A 21,915-nucleotide genomic window follows, 5' to 3' on the forward strand; every position below is an offset into this window, starting at 1 on the left:
CATCCATGCCCGAGGCAGGATTCGAACCTGCGACCGTAGCGGTCGCGCGGTTCTAGACTGCAGCTCCTAGAACCGCTCGGTCACTCCGACCGGCTCCCCAATAAACTCAGATAATCTCCCTTGTTGTTGGAGCAGTAGCCGCACACGTACCTTGATATCAGAGAGACCGAAAGTCTACGGTACAATATTAATGAATTCCATTTACCTGTCCAAGTTTCGCAAGTTGCTACATTTACAACAGTGCTTCAGAAAGGCATGCTTCAGTCAATGCAGGCATAGTCGCACAAAGTGCGGTCATATCCGTTCCCCTGTGTCGTATGAACAGTGTCGCAGGCAGCGAGAATTCTTGCCACGAGATCCTCTTTAGTTTCGACAGACGTCTCATACACAAGACTTTTCAAGTGGCCCTACAAGAAGAAATCACAAAATAGGTGAACATGCTGGCCACTAAACACGACCTCCTTAGCTTCTCAAGGAATGTCCGATCCAGATGTTAACGAACAACCAGTCCGAAGTGAGGTAGGACTCCATCATGTTGGAACCACATGCGTTGAATAAAAAGAGGGATATGTTCCAGAAATGAAATATTTATTTGGATATCAATATTTACTATAAAAGCCCCTTAAAAGCTTGACAAATCAGTGAATTGCAAAAAAAAAAAATCTACTGTACCACCTTTGTATTCATTTTACTGAATTAGGTGCCCCACTCCGGAAGAGAGTTGTACCACATTACGTACAGATAACATTTCTGGACAAAACGCGGTTGAATAGTGCAGTTAATCTTATAGAGCTAAAACAGCCACGAAGCCGGTATGAATCTATCGCAGATTTTATCATTGGATTTGTGAACGCCTGTGATGTGACTGACTCGATGTACATTCCACTAGAAAGAGTTCCTTAAATTACCGAGAAATGTTAGAAGTCGCTTTTCTCGTAGTTATTCTCACGTGTTTCTTACAAAATTAAAACAGTTGCTGTCTTCTAACCATAGTTCTACAGTCTTTAATGGTTTAGACCTTCGGAATGTATTAGTATTTTATAAACGGGAAGCCTTGCGTGGTAATTTTTAATTGAGATAGGGTTGAGTAATAACATAGTGACTTACTGTGATGCTACAGAACTTGAAAATACTTTATTTCCTAACTGCATACATTTTGTTTACATGCTGTTGGCATCAAATTCGTCCTTTGCGCGCTGAGCTGTTCAACCAGTATCAACTTTCTAGGACTCTCCCTCATTGTTGTGCCTTATTTAGCGTCATAGGCGCAATGTGTAAACACTTACGCCCATCGTTGTTGCCTTTCCACTTTCTTTAGCAAATATTCGATAAATTTTAAAAACAGTTACCAAAAACAGCATAAAATCAAAGCCTAGGGACGCCATCAGTCGTTAAGTCTATAAGCCAATTACATCCTACTGATTCACTCTTTACAAACAACCAAGTTCATAATACACTTAATTACCATCGCAAACTTCAGTGTAGGTAGACTGTTTGGGGACTGCTACACTATAAAGTCCTCTTCCGCTGTGTGTCCGTGAAGTAAAATACTACCACATACCATGTTACTGCTTCACGTTTTCCTTAGTGTCATTCTCAAATGTCAGTGTTGGCCATTAAAATTTCAAGGACAATGACGCACTTGTGTACAACAGAACGAGCGGGTAAAACCCGCCTCCGGAGTACGTTTTGTTAACTATCACCTTCGGTTACCGTAGAGTGTTCAGGAAAGAAAACTAGATGTATAAAACTGTGGATTAAAATTGAAACCTCCTCTTTTTTGTTGCCTCATACGCGATATTGATCTGTTGATGGGATTCCAAAGAATTAAGAAAGATCGTTGCGCATGTGGTGGGACGTCATTTGCGCGACCTTCACTTCAACATACTTGTCACCTTGACACCTTGTCATTGACAACCGTCAGTTGATGGCTACCTGAAGGGTTGGATGGTCTTACTTGTTTCAACTGATGACATGCTCACAGATACGATTTTTTTAATTTATGCTGATTACTATATTGATTTAAATAAATTTTAATCCAGGGACAAAAATGAGTCCATCGCAGATAAATGTTGATGGGTGACCCCGATACAAGTTGATGTATACACCCTAACTAGTTACGTAGGCATACTGCCCTGGCTAGAATATTGCTGAAGCGTGTGGGATCCCCGTCAGGTCGATACGACAGAGCGTGCACAGAGAACAGCACTGTGAAATATTACTGATATGTTTGCCACTCAGGGGAGTGAAGAGGAAATTGTGATCAACCTCAGCTGCTAGACGTTCAAAGAAAGATGACTAATACAGCAAGAAAACCTTCCTACGACCTTAAAAGAATCCGTTTTTCAGGTCGGAATCCATCAAAATTCACTGTCGCTGTACCATATACCCCTCGGAGAGTGTGATGATAAGTAAAGCACAGACACATGCGTTCTGCAAAAACACGCGCCATTAGCCCTTCAACACCAGCGATAGTCGCACAATATGGCCGCGTGTCTTACAGAATCGTCCTCGCGAGAACGGTACACTGTAAACTTGAATATCAGCAAACGGACGCACTGCAACATACTAGCGACAGAATAAATTACATAATCCTCTCCTTCGTATGGGTCCAGAGTTTGGATCGGCTCTGGATAAGTAAGAGGTGGGTATTTGTTTTGTTTTACCTTATAAACTACTGCACGTTATTAGTTGTCACATGAAATATACAATTAATTTTACTTAACAAAAGTGAGTACATGTTGCTACTTCTCGGTTCTAGTAAGGAATTTCCATCTATACTCAACAATAATAAAAATACTTTATCATGTGACATAATGCGTGGTAAGAAATTTTTCAGCGTCGCTATTAGTATTATGTTGTGTTTTATATTAATCGCTGCGTTATCGTGCGATGCATTCTAGCTATAATTTGATTATTTTATTTCATTATCAATCAACAGTATAGAAACAGGAGAAAAAATAACAGAAATATCATTGGAATAGATGATTTCGGTAAATATGCGGTTATATGTTGGTTTACTCAAAAAAAAAGAAAAAAAAGAAAGTGAAGAAGTAAGAGGAAAGTGGCAATTTGTATATTGGCTTCTGTCTCGGGTTCTTTGACCAAGATTTGTTAGATAATTTTTCTGCTATTTCGCCTGCACGAGTGACTGACATTATCGAACTTTCACCCTCAATTGCTGGTGGTGGACCGTAATAGAGCGTAATACAGCCACTCGTGCTGGCGAAACGTCAGGAAAATTATCACACGAAAGTAGGCCGAAGAATCAGAAACATAAGTCAAAAGGAATTTGTCAACAAGTGACCACGAAAGCCTTAACAATTTCGTAAAAGGAGAGGGACTGAAGCTTCAGTTGGCTTGGTTACATTTGAAAGTGAAAGAAAAAATTAATTTGTGGCCGAGTTTGGTGCCTCGCTGACTAAGACAGTGAACTCACTTCGGGGGAGCCCGGATCAGATCTGTCACATTACACTTTTCCATCGTTTTCCTAAACAACTTAAGGCCAACGCTAGCATGGTTCCTTTGAAAACGGTGCGGCCGACATCCTTCACCATTGCTGTTTATTCCACGTTGTCTTGTGGCCTTGTCGCTAACGGACATTAAATCCTAAATCACTTTACAGCCATGTATAGGGTGTGGCAGAGTTCCAGGGTACAAAGAAATATAGCACAGGAAAGGAAATAAAGTACTAACCCGGCTATAGTAGATGTTGATAGTGACTACAGTTCATCTCTTTGCACTTTCTGGCCCTGATCAGCAAGTTTCTGAGGGCAGATCCAAGCTGGACTACTGGAATTGCTGCAGCCCCAACCGAAACGTTCTGCTGCAGTTCTTGAAGACTACGGAGGCTGTTGAGGGCTCCCCATACCAAGTAATCGCATAGTGACAGATCAGGTGACCTGCACGACCAACCAGGGCCGCGTTTGGCCGTAGGTCCAGATGGAGTATTCGTCCGCATGATCAAAGTGATACGACGGTCTCTTGCGGTAGGCGTCGGGTTGATTTGGTAGGGCTCTGAAGCATTTTCTGGCGAACAGCAGCCACATTTTCTGGTGTGCGGAATGTTTATTTACTTGTTCGAAACAGATCCTGCCTGACACCATTTTCGACTAAGCGTTGAATGGCTCTCTTTGCTGGCACTTTGACGCCATTAAGCTTCTCAGCAAGTAACTGACCACACCGTTTCCACGACTTTGTCGTCACGTAACTTTACACAACGAACGCCCGCTGCTCCACTGTGAGTACCACTGCCCCTTTACACTGCCCCACTCACAATGACACAGCCAGCACGATGCTCTGAACCGGTGTGGTCACGTAGAGGGCGTACACGTGGTGTGCACATCACAAGGTGTGGTTATATGCTGTACTATTCAATATAAAGTACTCTCCATCATCCAATTTATTGTTGTTCGCAGACTACAGATGTAGTCGTGTCGTCAAAGTACACTACTGCCAGTCATATTGATGTGACCACCTCTCAGAAGCTTGAACAAACACTTTTTTGCAGCACGGACCATTGCGAGACGTGCAGGAGGAGTGTTTCTGAGGTTCTGGAAGCTACCGACAGAATTATGGGCCCATGGTGACTGCAGTGCCGTGGCCAGCTGCTAGGTTTCTAGGTAGAGGATCAATGGCGCGTACGGCCCGGTCAAAGTTCCATGCGGCTTTTCGCGGATGATGCTGTAGTATACAGAGAAGTGCAGCATTAGAAAATTGCAGCGAAATGCTGGAAGATCTGCAGCGGATAGGCACTTGGTGCAGGGAGTGGCATCTGACCCTTAACATACACAAATGTAATGTATTGCGAATACATAGAAAGAAGGATCCTTTATTGTATGATTATATGATAGCAGAAAAAACACTATTAGCAGTTACTTCTGTAAAATATCTGGGAGTATTCGTGCGGAACGATTTGAAGTGGAATGATCATATGAAATTAATTGTTGGTAAGGAGGGTGCCAGGTTGAGATTCATTGGGAGAGTCCTCAGAAAATGTAGTCCATCAACAAAGGAGGTGGCTTACAAAACACTCGTTCGGCCTATACTTGAGTATTGCTCATCAGTGTGGGATCCGTACCAGATCGGGTTGACAGAGGAGATAGAGAAGATCCAAAGAAGAGTGGCGCGTTTCGTCACAGGGTTATTTGGTAAGCGTGATAGCGTTACGGAGATGTTTAGCAAACTCAAGTGGCAGACTCTTCAAGAGAGGCACTTTGCATCGCGGTGTAGCTTGCTGTCCAGGTTTCGAGAGGGTGCGTTTCTGGATGAGGTATCGAATATATTGCTTCCCCCTACTTATACCTCCCGAGGAGATCACGAATGTAAAATTAGAGAGATTCGAGCGCGCACGGAGGCTTTGCGGCAGTCGCGAACCATACGCGATTGGAACAGGAAAGGGAGGTAATGACAGTGGCACGTAAAGTGCCCTCCGCCACACACCGTTGGGTGGATTGCGGAGTATAAGTGTAGATGTAGATGTAGAAGTGGTCTCACAAATTCTCGATTGGATTTAAATCAGGGGAGTTTGATAACCAGGGAAGCGTGGTAAACTCAGTTTGGTCCTCCTGAAACCTCACATGCGCACTGCGAGCTGTGTGACATTTTGCACTGTCTTGCTGGTAGATGCCATCGTGTAGAGGAAAATCAAACTGCATGTGGGGGTACACATCGTCTCCGTGGATAACAGTGTTTCTCCAGCCTGGACCCTTCCGACGACTGTTGCGAGGTGTTTGCTTCCACGCCGTACGCTCCAACGGCCATCTGTCCGATGCAGCATGAAACGAGATTCATCTGAAGAGGCCACCTGTCGCCACTCAGTTGACGTCCAACTCCGGTAGTGGCGTGACAATGCCGGCCTTCATCACCGATGCACAGCAGTCATCACGGGTAAATGAACCAGTCGCCTGCTGCAGAGGCCCATACGCAGCAATGTTAGGTGAACAGTCGTTGAGGAGGTACGGTTGGTAGCTCCTTGGTTCACGTGGGCGGTCAGTTGCTCAACAGTTGCACGTGTATTCGCCCGTCGTTCACCCCTATCATCTATGGCCCGCGGTGCATCAGAGATGCCTAGGCGTCGGTTTTGGATAACGTCTTTCTGCCATGCTCGGAGTATTTTAATCGGGGTGGTACGTGAACAGTTTGCAAGCTTAGTCCTTTCGGAAATGTTTCAACCAAAAAATGGTTCAAATGGCTCTAAGCACTTCGGGACTTAACTGCTGAGGTCATCAGTCCCCTAGACTTAGAACTACTTAAACCTAACTAACCTAAGGACATCAAACACATCAATGCCCGAGGCAGGATTCGAGCCTGCGACCGTAGCAACATAGCGGCTCCGGACTGAAGCGTCTAGAACTGCGCGGACACAGCGTCCGGCAATGTTTCAACCCTTGGGCCGAAAGCCAATGACAATGCATGTATTATGTTCGAGTATAATGACTTTTCTGTAGACTAGAAATCTACTCTGTAGGAATCAGCATGGGTTTCGAAAAAGACGATCGTGTGAAACCCAGCTCGCCCTATTCGTCCACGAGACTCAGAGGGCCATAGACACGGGTTCCCAGGTAGATGCCGTGTTTTTGACTTCCGCAAGGCGTTCGATACAGTTCCCCACAGTCGTTTAATGAACAAAGTAAGAGCATATGGACTATCAGACCAATTGTGTGATTGGGTTGAAGAGTTCCTAGATAACAGAACGCAGCATGTCATTCTCAATGGAGAGAAGTCTTCCGAAGTAAGAGTGATTTCAGGTGTGCCGCAGGGGAGTGTCGTGGGACCGTTGCTATTCACAATATACATAAATGACCTTGTGGATAACACCGGAAGTTCACTGAGGCTTTGTGCGGATGATGCTATGGTAGATTGAGAGGTTGTAACAATGGAAAATTGTACTGAAATGCAGGAAGATCTGCAGCGAATTGACGCATGGTGCAGGAATGGCAATTAAATCTTAATGTAGACAAGTGTAATGTGCTGCGAATACATAGAAAGATAAATCCCTTATTATTCAGCTACAAAATAGCAGGTCAGCAACTGGAAGCAGTTAATTCCATAAATTATCTGGGAGTACGCATTAGGAGTGATTTAAAATGGGATGACCATATAAAATTAATCGTCGGTAAAACAGATGCCAGATTGAGATTCATTGGAAGAATCCTAAGGAAATGCAATCCGAAAACAAAGGAAGTAGGTCACAGTACACTTGTTCGCCCACTGCTTGAAAATTGCTCACCAGTGTGGGATCCGTACCAGATAAGATTGATAGAAGAGATAGAGAAAATCCAACGGAGAGCAGCGCGCTTCGTTACAGGATCATTTACTAATCGCGAAAGCGTTACAGAGATGGTAGATAAACTCCAGTGGAAGACTCTGCAAGAGAGACGCTCAGTAGCTCGGTGCGGGCTTCTGTTGAAGATTCGAGAACATACCTTCACCGAGGAGTCAAGCAGTATATTGCTTCGTCCTACGTATATCTCGCGAAGAGACCATGAGGACAAAATCAGAGAGATTAGAGCCCACACAGAGGCATACCGACAATCTTTCTTTCCACGAATAATACGAGACTGGAATAGAAGGGAGAACCGACAGAGGTACTCAAAGTACCCTCCGCCACACACCGTCAGGTGGCTTGCAGAGTATGGATGTAGATGTAGATGCCAATTCGGACGTCAGATACATCGCTCCGTTTCAGCATTACGACAACGACTGCAGTGTTTTCCGTGTGTCCCTCCCACCGCCACCAACAGGCTTCGTATACTCTCCAATGCCTGTGCTGCCACTGCCGGCTGCGAATGCTTATTGTACAATGACGTCGAACATTAAAGGGGACGTGTGTAAATTGGAGAAAAATTTCGGAACTTTTTTGCGACCAGAAAGTTCTTTAGCAAGTTACAAATACTCTCTACAATTTTCAAAGTTTAATTCTTATTAAAAATTATGTTAAGCCCATTTTTTAACCAATTCGCAATGCCATGCCGCCTTTTCGACAAGGCTCTGCCCTTCTTTGAGATAGTTTGTTTCCTGTCATCAGAAAAGACATATGCAGAGCATAGAAGGCTGTCAGTCCATTTACGATGCGATTACTTACGATTTATTAAAGAAATGCACACATGGTGAAAGAAGACTGATGATGTGTTTATTGCTAGTTGCGAATTTTCGGTGAAGGATATCACCCAAAAAGGCATGCCAGAAGAATCAGACTAGAAGAAAAGGGCTACATGAAGAATTAAAAGGCAAACTGTTTTATTTACTTGTTTCCGTCATAAATGCTAGTAAAAGCTTTTCCGCATTTCCTGCAATTTTCATTTTTCGGTGTATAAGAAACTTTTTTTTTGTTTTACAAACTACAAGCATGCTTCTAGTGAAAAAATAGGTCCACAACTTGTCTTATAATTGAAAGAATTGATTTTGCTCCGTCATAAGTTGCACTGAGAAGTATCTTCTTTCATTTCTTGATGGTGACTAGTTTCGGACACCTGTGTCCATTTTCAAACCATGCGTATCGTAAATGTGACAAATACAGGCGATAGCCTATTCGCAAAAACTACCCTGTAGTGATGATCAAAGCGGCACCATGGCCGACTCAACAACAGTAAATACGAGTACACCACATAGGACAGACATAAGTGCAACATTTTTTTGCTGAACCACTGCAGATCAAAAGGTGAAATTTGCTACAGTACACACTGTAACACAACCTCCTCGGATACAAAATTCTTCGAAGTTCACTAATGACAGATTTATCAAAATTTTCGTGAAATAAAAACTGCTATATCTTACACATTAATTTGAAAAAAATGTTGCGTGAGTTTTAAGACTGATATTAAACAACCGATACTCAGATTTCTGTTTCTCATTACTAGTAATGACCTACCATAGTTTTAAAGTGATAAGCAAAGTAACCTTTGAGTAAATGTTTTTCATCTGATAGTATTTGGAAGCGATCTACGAGTTTCCTCTGCTACCGTGAGGCAATATGCAAATGAACTATTTGCTGCAGTCGGAATTCTACTATAAATTGCCACGATTTTTGTGTGCTTAATGACATCTGACTATGCAATACAGCCCTCTGTCGAAGATTCGGATTGGGTGAGTTCGCTTACCCCATAAAAAGTAGTGACGGATGTAAATTATTCATATCAAGTTAACCCCACCAAAATTTTTGACTAGATTGTAGGATAGGGTTGGTGTGTCAATATAGGTAGTCTGAAATATCGGAAAAGATAATCAGATTTATTCAATTTGAGAATTTAAATATGCTCATAAACCGCATTAACAAGGTGACGCCTCTTGAATGTGGACAGATTAATAATTTAATAATGGGAAAGGAGTATAACACGAATCTAAAACCATAAAACCTAGCGATGCAGATTGGCAACTTCCCATTAACTGAACGAGAGCACAAGATACTAGATCACGTACTTTCCATCTGTATCTAATCACAGGAATAATGCGAGAACGTGCTGCGATGCTCAACAAGCGAAAGGCCACTCGTTTAACTTCTTTGGACTGGAAGACTGATCGTGCTACGGTCGGGGCTGCGTACATTACCCACTGTGCTCTTATGATCCACGGCAGGGTCCCCAGCCGACTGTTCTCGTAGTATTGTTACGACGATCAGGTGTGATGCCTCTGCAACCATAGCTGCGCGTGTACCGACGCAATCCCGCAAAATTATCCTGAGTTCCGTATAAGGTACACAGCTACTCTGCAATCACTCTGTATCGCCGGGTACAGAGCACTGCATCCTTATCGGACAGATGCTGAAACACAAGTTTCCTTTCTACGAAAAACATACTGCGGCATGCCAGTGCGGTGGTGTGGCTTCCAATCGCAACATTTTAACAATTTTTTCCCGCTCTACTGTGAGTGTGCGGGGAACACCGCATATGTCACGTTGATCTGGCCAGTCCCAGTTGCTTGTGGGAGTCGCCGCTCGTCCGAAAAACTTTCCAGAAGCTTCATTGGTGCCAGCGTCTAAACGGACACATTCCGCTCCTCTATCCGACGCTAAAAAATATGGAGTGGGGGATTCAGGGAGGTACATTCCTTGCTGGCAATGTCACCCGCGACGCTTCTGTGGTGCACAGGTGACAATACCGAGGGGGAAACAAAGTCTTCCTGCGTTATTCACTGTGGGGAGATATTCTACTTGCCTTGAAGTGTTCTGCCGGAAATGCCGCCTGCCTGTGAGGCGGCATCAAAGCCTGCCGGTGGAAAATGTGTGTGAAATACGTATTATGGGACTTAACTGCTAAGGTCATCAGTCCCTCAGCTTACACCCTACTTGACCTAAATTATCCTAAGGACAAACACACACACCCACGCCCGAGGGATGACTCGAATCTCCGCCGGGACCAGCCGCCTGCCGGTGGAGACCACCCTGGCGGTGTCTACATCTTCTCGGGTGCAGGAGGTTGTAAAATTCGACCTTCGGTCTAACGTACAGCTGGTTTCCCGCCAACGGCTCCCTGAGTACAAGAATATTTGCACTTAACGCAATCCAGCACATTCTCGTTGCTCATCCTTTAGCCATCGCTGTTAGCATAGCGTGATGAATCGCAAATTTGTTCACATCAATGCTGCTATTTGTCGTTACTGCCCTAATTAATTATTCAAAAATGCAAAGCGGAGATTGATTTGGACGTTGCACTCATAGTGCATAGCCCATATAGGATGCCATCTTGCAGTATGTCTGCTAAAAGCATCCAGCCATCCTTTCTTTCTTTTGCTACTGCCTTTATCCCGCATTGTGCGCAGGGTCGGCAGGGTTAAGTACGGATTCGGCATGGTGAATTTTAAGGGTTGGCCGGATGTCCTTCCTGCCGCCACCCCATACCCCGCAGGACGGAAGTAGTGTAACCCAGCTGTCTCCGTCTAGTGTAAATCGTGAAATAGTGTGAATGTGTTTCAAACGTCTGCGAGTCGTGTATCTGAGGCGGGACTTGGGGACCAGCCCAGTATTCACCTAGTAGGATGGTGAAAACCGCCTAAAAGCCACATCCAGGCTGGCCGGCACACTAGTCGTCGTCGTCGTTAATCCGCAGGGCGGATTCGATCCCGGGCCGGCGCGCCTACCCGAGTCTAGGAAGCAGCGCGTTAGCGCTCTCGACTATCCTGGCGAGTCTAAAAGCATCCAACCATATACTGATCAAATTAGTTGGCAAAACAATTGAAAAAAATCAGACTGTAGCCAGCAACATAATGACATCATCTGTAAAATTTAGTTCAATGATCTCTCAAACAGTAAAAGTTACATTAGCTTACATGTACCAACGTATTTTCTCAAGCACCCCCCTCCCCTCCCTGTATGTGACTGGACCGCGTAGTTCCCGCAGTGTATGTGAGTCGCACCTTGAAGCAGAGCTGTATGCGCTCCTCGAAGGAGCCTCGCAGCAGCAGGGAGAGGCCCACCACCCAGGACTCCATGGTGATCTTGCGCGCGTTCTCGCGGTCCAGCAGGTCACACACCCGGATCGTCAGCAGCTCGTCCGTCATACCCAGGAGGGAGTAGAGCACCTCGGCCGCGCGCTCGTAGCCCAGGGGACCGCCGGCGCGCTCCAGCTTGAAGTGCATCACCAGCAGCGACTCCACCTCGTCCTGCTCGGCCAAAAGGCAGTTCGTAAGTGCCAACGAAACATCTCCGTGTCAGCTTTTCCACTGCTTTTGTTGAAATGATTACTTGGCACCTCCGATTCAATGCATATGAGCTTTACAGCTGGGAGAAACATGAGCAACAGCGTACTTAGTTTCGGTACTCACAATAGCATTTTAGTATTTAGATCTTGCGATTTTGTTTCACACACCTATACACTGATCAACCAGAATATTACAACCACTTGTCTAATAGGCAGTATGACCACCTTTGGCAAGGATAACAGCTGCGACGCATCATGATACAGAAGCAATGAGGGAGTTCACACCACATTTGCACACACAAGTCACCTAATTCCCGTAAATTCCAGGGAGAGGGGCGATGAACTATGACGCCACGTTCCAATCACATCCCAGATGTATTCGATCGGGTTCAGGTCTGCGAGTTTGGGGGTCAGTGCATCAATTAGAACTCTCCTCCATGTTCCTCGAAACACTCGATCACACACGTGACCTTGTGACATGGCGCATTATTGTGTTGAAAAATGCCACTGCCATCGGGAAATACACTACTGGCCATTAAAATTGCTACACCACGAAGATGACGTGCTACAAATGCGAAATTTAACCGACAGGAAGAAGATACTGTAATATGCAAACGATTAGCTTTTCAGAGCATTCACACAAGGCTGACGCCGGTGGCGACACCTACAACATTCTGACATAAGGACAGTTTCCAACCGATTTCTCATACACAAACAGCAGTTGACCAGCGTTGCCTGGTGAAACGTTGTTGTTTCGTGTAAGGAGGAGAAATGCGTACCATCACGTTTCCGACTTTGATAAAGGTCAGATTGTAGCCTATCGCGATTGCGGTTTATCGTATCGCGACATTGCTGCTCGCGTTGGTCGAGATCCAATGACTGTTACCAGAATATGGAATCGGTGGGTTCAGGAGGGTAATACGGAACGCCGCGCTGGATCCCAACGGCCTCGTATCACTAGCAATCGAGATGACAGGCATCTTATCCGCATGGCTGTCACGGATCGTGCAGCCACGTCTCGATTCCTGAGTCAGCAGATGGGGATGTTTGCAAGACAACAACCATCTGCACGAACAGTTCGACGACGTTTGCAGCAGTATGGACTATCAGCTCGGAGACCATGGATGCGGTTACCCTTGCCGCTGCATCACAGATAGGAGCGCCTGCGATGGTGTACTCAACGACGAACCTGGGTGCACGAATGGCAAAACGTCATTTTTTCGGATGAATCCAGGTTCTGTTAATAGCATCACGATGGTCGCATCCGTGTTTGGCGACATCGCGGTGAACGCACATTGGAAGCGTGTATTCGTCATCGCCATACTGGCGTATCACCTGCCGTGATGGTATTGCGTGCCATTGGTTACAGGTCTCGGTCACCTCTTGTTCGCATTGACGGCACTTTGAAAAGGGGACGTTACATTTCAGATGTGTTACGACCCGTGGCTCTACCGTTCATTCGATCCCTGCGAAACCCTACATTTCAACAGGATAATGCACGACTGCATGTTGCAGGTATTGTACGGGCCTTTCTGGATACAGAAAATATTCGACTGCTGCCCTGGCCAGCACATTCTACAGATCTCTCACCAATTGAAAACGTCTGGTCAATGGTGGCCGGGCAACTGGCTCATCACAGTACGCTAGTCACTACTCTTGATGAACTGTGGTATCGTGTTGAAGCTGCATGGGCAGCTGTACCTGTACACGCCATCCAAGCTCTGTTTGACTCAATGCCCAGGCGTATCAAGGCCGTTATTACGGCCAGAGGTGGTTGTTCTGGGTACTGATTTCTCAGGATCTATGCACCCAAACTGCGTGAAAATGTAATCACATGTCAGTTCTAGTATAATATATTAGTCCAATGAATACCCGTTCATCATCTGCATTTCTTCTTGGTGTAGCAATTTTAATGGCCAGTACTGTAGATGGAGTGACTGGCAAGCAACGTTTTTAAATTTCTCTTGAACTTTCACACAAATTTCTTTTTGAAATAATAAAAATGGTTCAACTGGCTCTGAGCGCTATGGGACTCAACATCTGAGGTCATCAGTCCCCTAGAACTTAGAAGTACTTAAACCGAAGTAACCTAAGCACATCACACACATCCATGCCCGAGGCAGGATTCGAACCTGCGAACGTAGCGGTCGCGCGGTTCCAGACTGATGCGCCTAGAACCGTTCCGCCATTGCGGCCGGCTCAGTATTGGTAGCAGCTCCTGTAACACATTGGCTACATTCATCTGACTGTTCTCCAGAGTCCCAAAATGACGTCCTTTTAAGTCATTTTTCAACTGCAGGAAAAGAAAAAAAGTCAAAATTACTCAGGTCAGGTGAATAAGAGGGCTGTGCAACAGGAATGCCGTTTGAGGTCAAAAATTCCGTGACGGAAGTGGCCATGTGACACGATGCGTTGTCATGAAGCAGCATTCAATTGTCTGCAGTGTCCCGTTTCACTCAGTTCACCCTTTTAACTGAGCCATTCAAGGGCATCTTTGTAAAACACTCGGTTGACAGTTTGTTCAGGAGGAACAAAGTCTTTATGCACGATACACCTACTGTGAGAAAGGCAAATCAGCATTGTTCTTATCTCTGATCTGCTAATTCGAGCTTTTCACCGGTCGTGGAGAAGTCTGTGTGCCACTCCTCACTTTGCCATTTTGTCTCAGAATCGTACTCAAAAATCCAAGGTTCATCGCCTCTGATCACACGACTGGACCATTCGTGGCCATCGGCAACCCTCTCAATATGATTAACGGACACGTTTCTTTGGCGGTTCTTCGGCTCAGTTTTGACGGTTTTCGGTACCACTTTGGCACAAACCTTTCGCATGTGCAAAACTTCGGTCGAAATTTAATGTACGTTGAAAATGTTCAACAGGTCATCCATCATCCTATCTGTTAAATGTCAGTCCGATCTCACCACACCACACATATGTTCGACAGCTTCATCAGTTTTTGAAGTTGAAAATCTCTCTGAGAGAGGTTCATCTTCAACGAGTTCTCGGCCTTCCTAAAAAGATTTGTCCATCAAAACAACTTGTGCCCCTGGTAAGGAATGTTCCCCTTAGGCCTGTTTCAACTTACGAAAAGTCACACTCGCGGATTCCCCATGTTTAATACAAAACTTCATTGCATGACGGTGCTCTAAATTCCGCTCTTTCATTTTCATAACGCACAACAAAAACAGAACTTCACTTATGGCGCTCAAAAATCGTCGTGGCTGTACGGAGCTGAAACTCGGACTGACCATCTGGAAGGGATGAACACACAGGTTGAACAAAGCTTAGGAGTGTTGTGAGTCTCATTACTTTTCTCACACACATCGTATTTCGACAGGTGCACACTATGTCATTTTCAAAGCAAAACTGCAGCAAGTAAGCGATGTGTAAATGAATTTAAAAACTCGCTTTGGAGAGCAATTCCGGAAAGATAACACACACTGTAAACACCAGCGCCACCACACGAAAGGAAGATGACCTACACAGAATTTATCGATGTGTAAATTACTAAACAACGGGTAACGTAGCATTAACTATGTCCCTATGTTTTTGATTATGGTGAGAGTAGGGTTCCGTGCGGAACTGAAACAAAAAACCCCACCTCTATATTTTACAAGGTTACTTGCTAACTTAATTTAATCTGCTACCTATCTCAATAGCTGGAACTGCATGTCAGAATCTCCATGTTGTTATATTCCCTAGAACGACCAGTGCAAGGATCTGCAATAGCCTGTTTTCTCGGCTGTTGTGAGCTTGTGTGACGCTTATGCTCAGTGCGCCGGTCCTCCAAGTTCCTGGTCGTCTGTCTAATGACATGCTACAACTGCAAGGAACGAGACAGACACACGCCTTACGCAGTCCGAGATCATCCTTAACAGTAGCTAAAAGGAGTCTAATCTTAGAAGGCCAGAAAACGCATTTCACATCATATTTCCGCAAAATACGTCCAAGCTTGTTGGAGATGCTCTGTGCTTAAGGCAGAAAGGCCGTAGACCTTCGTGCCAACTCGGTATTATCATCACTCACCCCATGCCCGCTTGATCGACATCGTAAGGCACGTCTGAATTGTCTTTCATTATATCAATTCTGATGGAAAGTTACCTCAAGATGGGTTAACTCAGCAAGCAAACTTTCAGGGGGATAGTGCGAGCCAAGGTACATCTTCACGCTGAGCTGGATGGTGACAACTACTATCCTGTGGTTAAGTTATTGTGAGTATCCTTCCTATAAATAGCATGTCCCAACGTACCAACAACCTTCCTTCTGTCCAACACGTCGGGGGAGGGGAAGCAGCCATCCTTTCCCACCTCCATTGTGAAACGAATTGTCGGTTGGATTGAATTCGGGTGTTCTAAAACGCCATTCATATTCTCATTGCTATGATGCCAAACAATAAAAGTATCGCCTACATCGTTTCCAAAGCGTGTTCCTGTAAGTCATACATAAACAAATTTGCAATAATAGATGACAACGACCTTCCCATCGCAACTCCATCTGCCTGCTCATAGAAGAGGTCATCGAATAAAAGGTAAGTGGAAGTCAACATATTTCGAAATTAGTTCGTTAATTCACCATCAAACTTAACCTCAATCAATGGTAACAAATGAAACAGAGGCACACGGATGAAGAAAGAGACCACATCAAAATTTACTAGAATATCAGTCATTCAAAAGCATTCCTTCTAATCGACGTAACAAATCAGCCGAGTTCTTAATTCTATGTGCACACCGATCAGCTAGTGGGCTCATACCTATGCTATGTTTCTGTGTTCCCCTTTCTATCATTTCTCCCGTCTTCAGGAGAGTGATTGTCAGCGTGTGATGCCCCAAAAAGCCTTGATTCTTGGCCACGGGTTCTTCAGACGCTGGCGGCAATTAACCCAACTTTTGTGTAGACTTTTGTGTAGACTTTGGATAGAGCTCCGGTTGGTCAAAGAGACATAGTGATCACTGCACGACATCTGTTGTGTAGGTTGGTACAGACAGCTGATGCGTATTTTCTGTGACTATTTCTAGCGTTACCTGTGGACTCCGGTCCGGTAGCTTGGAGCCCCACTGTACTCTGGGGCTATGGTAAGTGAAGATGTTCCTTCAGGGCATCTCTAACAGGAAACTGGATTGTGTGAGACTCAGCCCAAAGTTCTAACGCGTTTCTTACCGGTGTATCCATTACAAATCATACCGTATAATTCATTTCAGTCAAGGAGTCGATTCATATTTATTAAAATTCAGATTCTTTGGCTTGATTCTCTGTCCTAGCGTAAGTTAGAGAGTGAACTGTTGCATCTGTAATCCACAACCTCATAATATCCACTTCGATAACACTAACTCTAACTATATATTCTGAAGTTACAATACAAGTGGGATGGCAATTGCACATATTCAGGTAGCGGTAGTACCGCATAGACAAGTTATAAATGGGCAGTGCATCGGCAGAGCTGTGATTTGTATTCAGTTGATTCAAGTGAAAAGATTTCGGCGTGATTATGGCTGCAAGACGGGAATTAACAGACGCAGAATGGTAGTTGGAGCTAGACGCATGGGATATTCCAATTCGGAAATAGTTAGGAAATTCGGTATTCCGAAGACTACATTGTCAGGAGTGTGCGGAGTGTACCGAAAATACCAAAATTTCAGGCGTTACCTCACACCACGGATAACGCACTAGCCGACGGACTTCACTTAACCACCGAGAGCAGCGGCGTAATCATAGAGTACTTAGTGTTAACAGACAAGCAACACTGCGAGAAATAACCTCAAAAATCAATGTGGGACGTACGACAGAATTATCCGTTAGGGCAGTGCGACGAAGTGCTGTGAAACGTGGCTTTATGGGCTATGGCAGCAGACGACCGACGCAAGTATCTTTCCTAAAGTCATGACATCGTCCGCTGCATCTCTCCTGGGCTAAGGACCGTATCGATTGGATCTTAGACGACTGGAAAACCGTGGCCTCGTCGGATGAGTACAAATTTCATTTGGTGAGAGCCGATGGCAGGGTTCGAGTGTGGCGCACACCCACGAAGCCATGGACGCAAGTTGCAACAAGGCACTGTGCAAGCTGGTGGTAGCTCCATAATGGTGTGGGCTGTGTTTACATGGAATGGACTGGATGTTCCGCTACTTGGAGACCATTTGTAGCTATGCATGAACCTCACGTTCCCAAACAACGATGGAGTACTTTTGGATGACAATGTGCCACGTCGCCGGGCCACAGTTGTTCGAGATTGGTTTGGAAAACATTCTGGACGTTTCGAGCTAATGGCTTGGCCATCCAGATCGTCCGACATGCATCCCATTGCACATTTATGGGACATCGAGTTCGTATACAAAGTTCTGTACCAGCAACGCTTTTACAATTTTGGACGGCTATAGAGGCAGCATCGCTCAATATTTCTGCAAGGGAATTCATAAAAGTTGTTGAGTCCATCCGACGTTGAGTTGCTGCACTATGCCGGGAAAAAGGAGATCCGACACGATATTGGGAAGCATTCCCTGAGTTTTGTCACTTCAGTGTATGTTAGGAGAGGCTAAAGCTAAATGTCATTTACTCTGTGACAGTGGCAGAAGCGTAGATTGATCCACATTGTTTGCTCGACACATTGTGTAGCACTGTAGTTCGGATGACTGTGGCGGATGACAATGCATACTGCTGTGTTGTTACAGATGACATGGAAATTTCATGTGAAATCTGTCGTTGCTGAAGAACACCCGAAGCGCCGCTATGCTGAATTTCACTATCATCTGACGTATGACCTCCAACGCCGACCTAGACTGCACTGCTCGTAACATAACGAGGGTCTAAACACCTTTGTAATTGTACGGGTGATCAAAAATTTTGTATAAATTTTGAAACTTAATAAACCACGAAATAATGTAGATAGAGAGGTAAAAATTGACACACATGCTTGGAATGACATGGGGTTTTATTAGAACAAAAAAAAAGTTCACAAAGTGTCCGACAGATGGCGCTGGACAGCAAAACGTCAGTGACTGCTACCGTGACGGGTGAGAGGTACGCCGATATGTTACCGAATCGCATCATTCCCAGCCTGGCTGATAAACACCTGCTGGAACATACGATGTTTATGCAGGATGGTGCTCCACCCCATATTGCTAGACGCGTGAAAGATCTCTTGCGCGCGTCGTTTGGTGATGATCGTGTGTTCAGCCGCTACTATCGTCATGCTTGGCCTCCCAGGTCCCCAGACCTCAGTCCGTGCGATTATTGGCTTCTGTGTTACCCGAAGTCACAAGTGTATCGTGATCGACCGACATCTCTAGGGATGCTGGAAGACAACAAAAAAATGGCTCTGAGCACTATGGGACTTAACATGTATGGTCATCAGTCCCCTAGAACTTAGAACTACTTAAACCTAACTAACCTAAGGACATCACACAACACCCAGTCATAACGAGGCAGAGAAAGAAAGACAACATCCGATGCCAATGCCTCACCATAACTCCGGACATGCTTTACATTGCTGTTCACAACATTATCCGTCGACTACAGCTATTGTTGAGGAATGATGGTGGACATATAGAGCATTTCCTGTAAAGAACGTCATCTTTGCTTTGTCTTACTTTTTTATGCTAATTATTGCTGTTCTGATCAGATGGAGCGCCATATGTTGGACATTTTTTGAACCTTTGTATTTTTTTTTTGTTCTAATAAAACCATATGTCATTCGAAGCATGTGCGTCAATTTGTACCTCTCTATCTACATTATTCCGTGATTTATTCAGTTTTCAAATTTATACTGACTTTTTGAGGTGGCCGCGGTGGCCGAGCGGTTCTATGCGCTCAGTCTGGAACCCCGCGACTGCTACGGTCGCAGGTTCGAATCCCGCCTCGGGCATGGATGTGTGTGATGTCCTTAGGTTAGTTAGGTTTAAGTAGTTCTAAGTTCTAGGGGACTAATGACCATAGATGTTAAGTCCCATAGTGCTCAGAGCCATTTGAACCATTTGACTTTTTGATCGCCCAGTACTTTACCACCTTGCCTCCCTTGGGGAACATATTCAGATGACGAAATTCTTTTACGGATTATTGCCGAGGAAATTATAATTTCTGTGCGTCTTCGCGGACAAATGTGGGTACGGAACGGGCGACGTGCCGTCCTTAAACCGCAGTAATCGGCAGCGGCTGCCTGGTGCAGCGTCAACACCGTAAATTGAGAGTCCATTAGTGCCAGCTACATGAAGGCCAGAAGTCAATAAACAGAAGCAGCTGTTCAGAAACTGAGAGCTCTTCTTCCCAGGGCTCATTAGAAAAAAGCGCCAGCGGCAGTTAGCAGACGGACCTTGCTGAAGCGCGTGGTGTGCACCAGCTTCTTGATGAGGTCCGAGTAGCGCCTCTTGAAGCGCGCCTCCTCCTCCGGGGTGAGTGGCAGATTCAGGGTGTCCGGCATGCCGTCGTCTCGCAACAGCTACTCCGAAGAGTAAACACAGTCGAGCCTGAAACACAAGCATTGCTTATTGACACAACATATTTGATGAGACAGAAAAATAAATGTTATCGTAACATCTGCAACATTTATTTTTCATTGCCACTAAAGAGCATCGCGGAGTGGCCGCGCGGTTTGAGGCGCCATCATGTCACTGACTGAGCGGCCCCTCCCGCAGGAGGTTCGAGTCTTGCCTCGGGTATGGGAGTGTGTGCGTGTGTGTTGTTCCTAGAATAAGTTAGTTTAAGTAGTGTGTAAGGCTAGGGACCGATGACCTCAACAGTTTGGTCCCTTAGGAATACACACAAATTTGAACATTTTCCAGCTACTAAAGATGATATGATAAGAGGTTATGAAATGGTAAGATATTTTGAGTTGATATGCGATTATGACTACGTCGGGATTTAGGTGGACGTCGAGCCCATATGTGGTTCGTGGTGTGATTGCGTTCAGGCACTAAACTCTTGATCTATCAGCAGCCTCACAAACAGAAATCAACAAAATGTTAAATTTCCTTGACCTCACAATATACAGATAAAACAACCAACACCAATTCTCCATATTCAGAAAAGTAACCACCACCAGCACAGCCACTGCGAAACATTCTAATCATCCGATTTCACACTACTAGCCCGTTTCCAATATATGCTACACAGACGGAACAAAACTCCACTTACTGAAAGTAACTAAAACAACGAGCTACAGACAATCAGACAAATAGCTGTAGGGAATGGATATGATACAAACACTATAGATAAGCTGAACTACAAAATTATAACAAAATTAAAAAAGACGCCCAACACACAGAAGTCTTCTCACCAACTTACAAACACACAAATGAGCACACATGAAAAAAACAACCGCAACAACAAACAAATACCTCACTCTCACTTACAACAACAAATCAGCCCACAGAATAGGCGACATACTCAAAAAAACAAGGGCTAAAAATAGGCTGTAGGACAGCCAACTCAACACAGAGGAAACTAAGGGCAACCAACACAAGCACAGACAAACACAACACATCTGATATTTACTAACTAACGTGTCAGGACTGCAAATCAGCTTATATAGAACAGACAAGCAGAAACTTTAATACCAGATACACAGAACACAGAACAGCATTAAAAAGTAACAGCTGTCATTTCACATTTGGTGAACACCTTATGGACAATAAACATAGCCCAACAGACATCAAATCTGATTTGAAAATTCTCAAATGCAGCGACAGCCTCCCACAAAACTAATAATTGAAGAAAATTATCAAATACAAAAAGCCATAGTTGAAGGAAAGCAAGTAATAAATGAATTCACAGCTCCCTGCAATGGAACTGTGCTCTCTGCGCGCAAATAATTATCAGATAACACCAACCTATAGAACTCTTCCCCCCCCCCTCCCCAAACACACACACACACACACACACACACACACACACACACACACATACATACATAAAAACTAAAAATAAATAAATATGTATATAAATATTATAATAATGATAAATCCTTAAACCTACTCACTCTCTCACTCTCTCTCTCTCTCTCTCTCTCTCTCTCTCTCTCTCTCTCTCTTCACACACACACACACACACACACACACACACACACAACACACACACACACACACCCCTCTGAGAGATTCAAAACAACCGCCAATGACATCTTCAACTGTTACACTGTCCGCTATCTTGTTTCTACAGCTGGTAAACAGTGACAGTGACAACTCAGTACACAGCACTTGACAATGAAGATGATGACGAAAAAAGAAAACGTAAGTGAAACATAATGTAAATAAATACACACACACACACACACGCAACCTTTCACATAAAT

The 21,915-nt window shown here is 44.6% G+C and overlaps 1 protein-coding gene across 1 annotated transcript in view; it reads right to left on the reverse strand.

The window, feature by feature from the left end:
• The window catches only part of LOC126129618 (calaxin-like), a 73,190-nt gene extending 53,144 nt beyond the window's left edge, over nucleotides 1–20,046 (reverse strand). The window contains exons 1-2 of the mRNA XM_049915160.1: nucleotides 19,939–20,046; nucleotides 11,353–11,598 (exon numbers count right to left, since the gene is read on the reverse strand). Of these exons, the coding sequence (XP_049771117.1) occupies nucleotides 11,353–11,598; nucleotides 19,939–20,046 (354 nt within the window). The remainder of the gene's footprint in view (nucleotides 1–11,352; nucleotides 11,599–19,938) is intronic.
• Nucleotides 20,047–21,915: the final 1,869 nt, after the last annotated feature.

The sequence above is a fragment of the Schistocerca cancellata genome, chromosome 1, assembly GCF_023864275.1.
Source record: "Schistocerca cancellata isolate TAMUIC-IGC-003103 chromosome 1, iqSchCanc2.1, whole genome shotgun sequence".
NCBI classification, from domain to species: domain Eukaryota; kingdom Metazoa; phylum Arthropoda; class Insecta; order Orthoptera; family Acrididae; genus Schistocerca; species Schistocerca cancellata.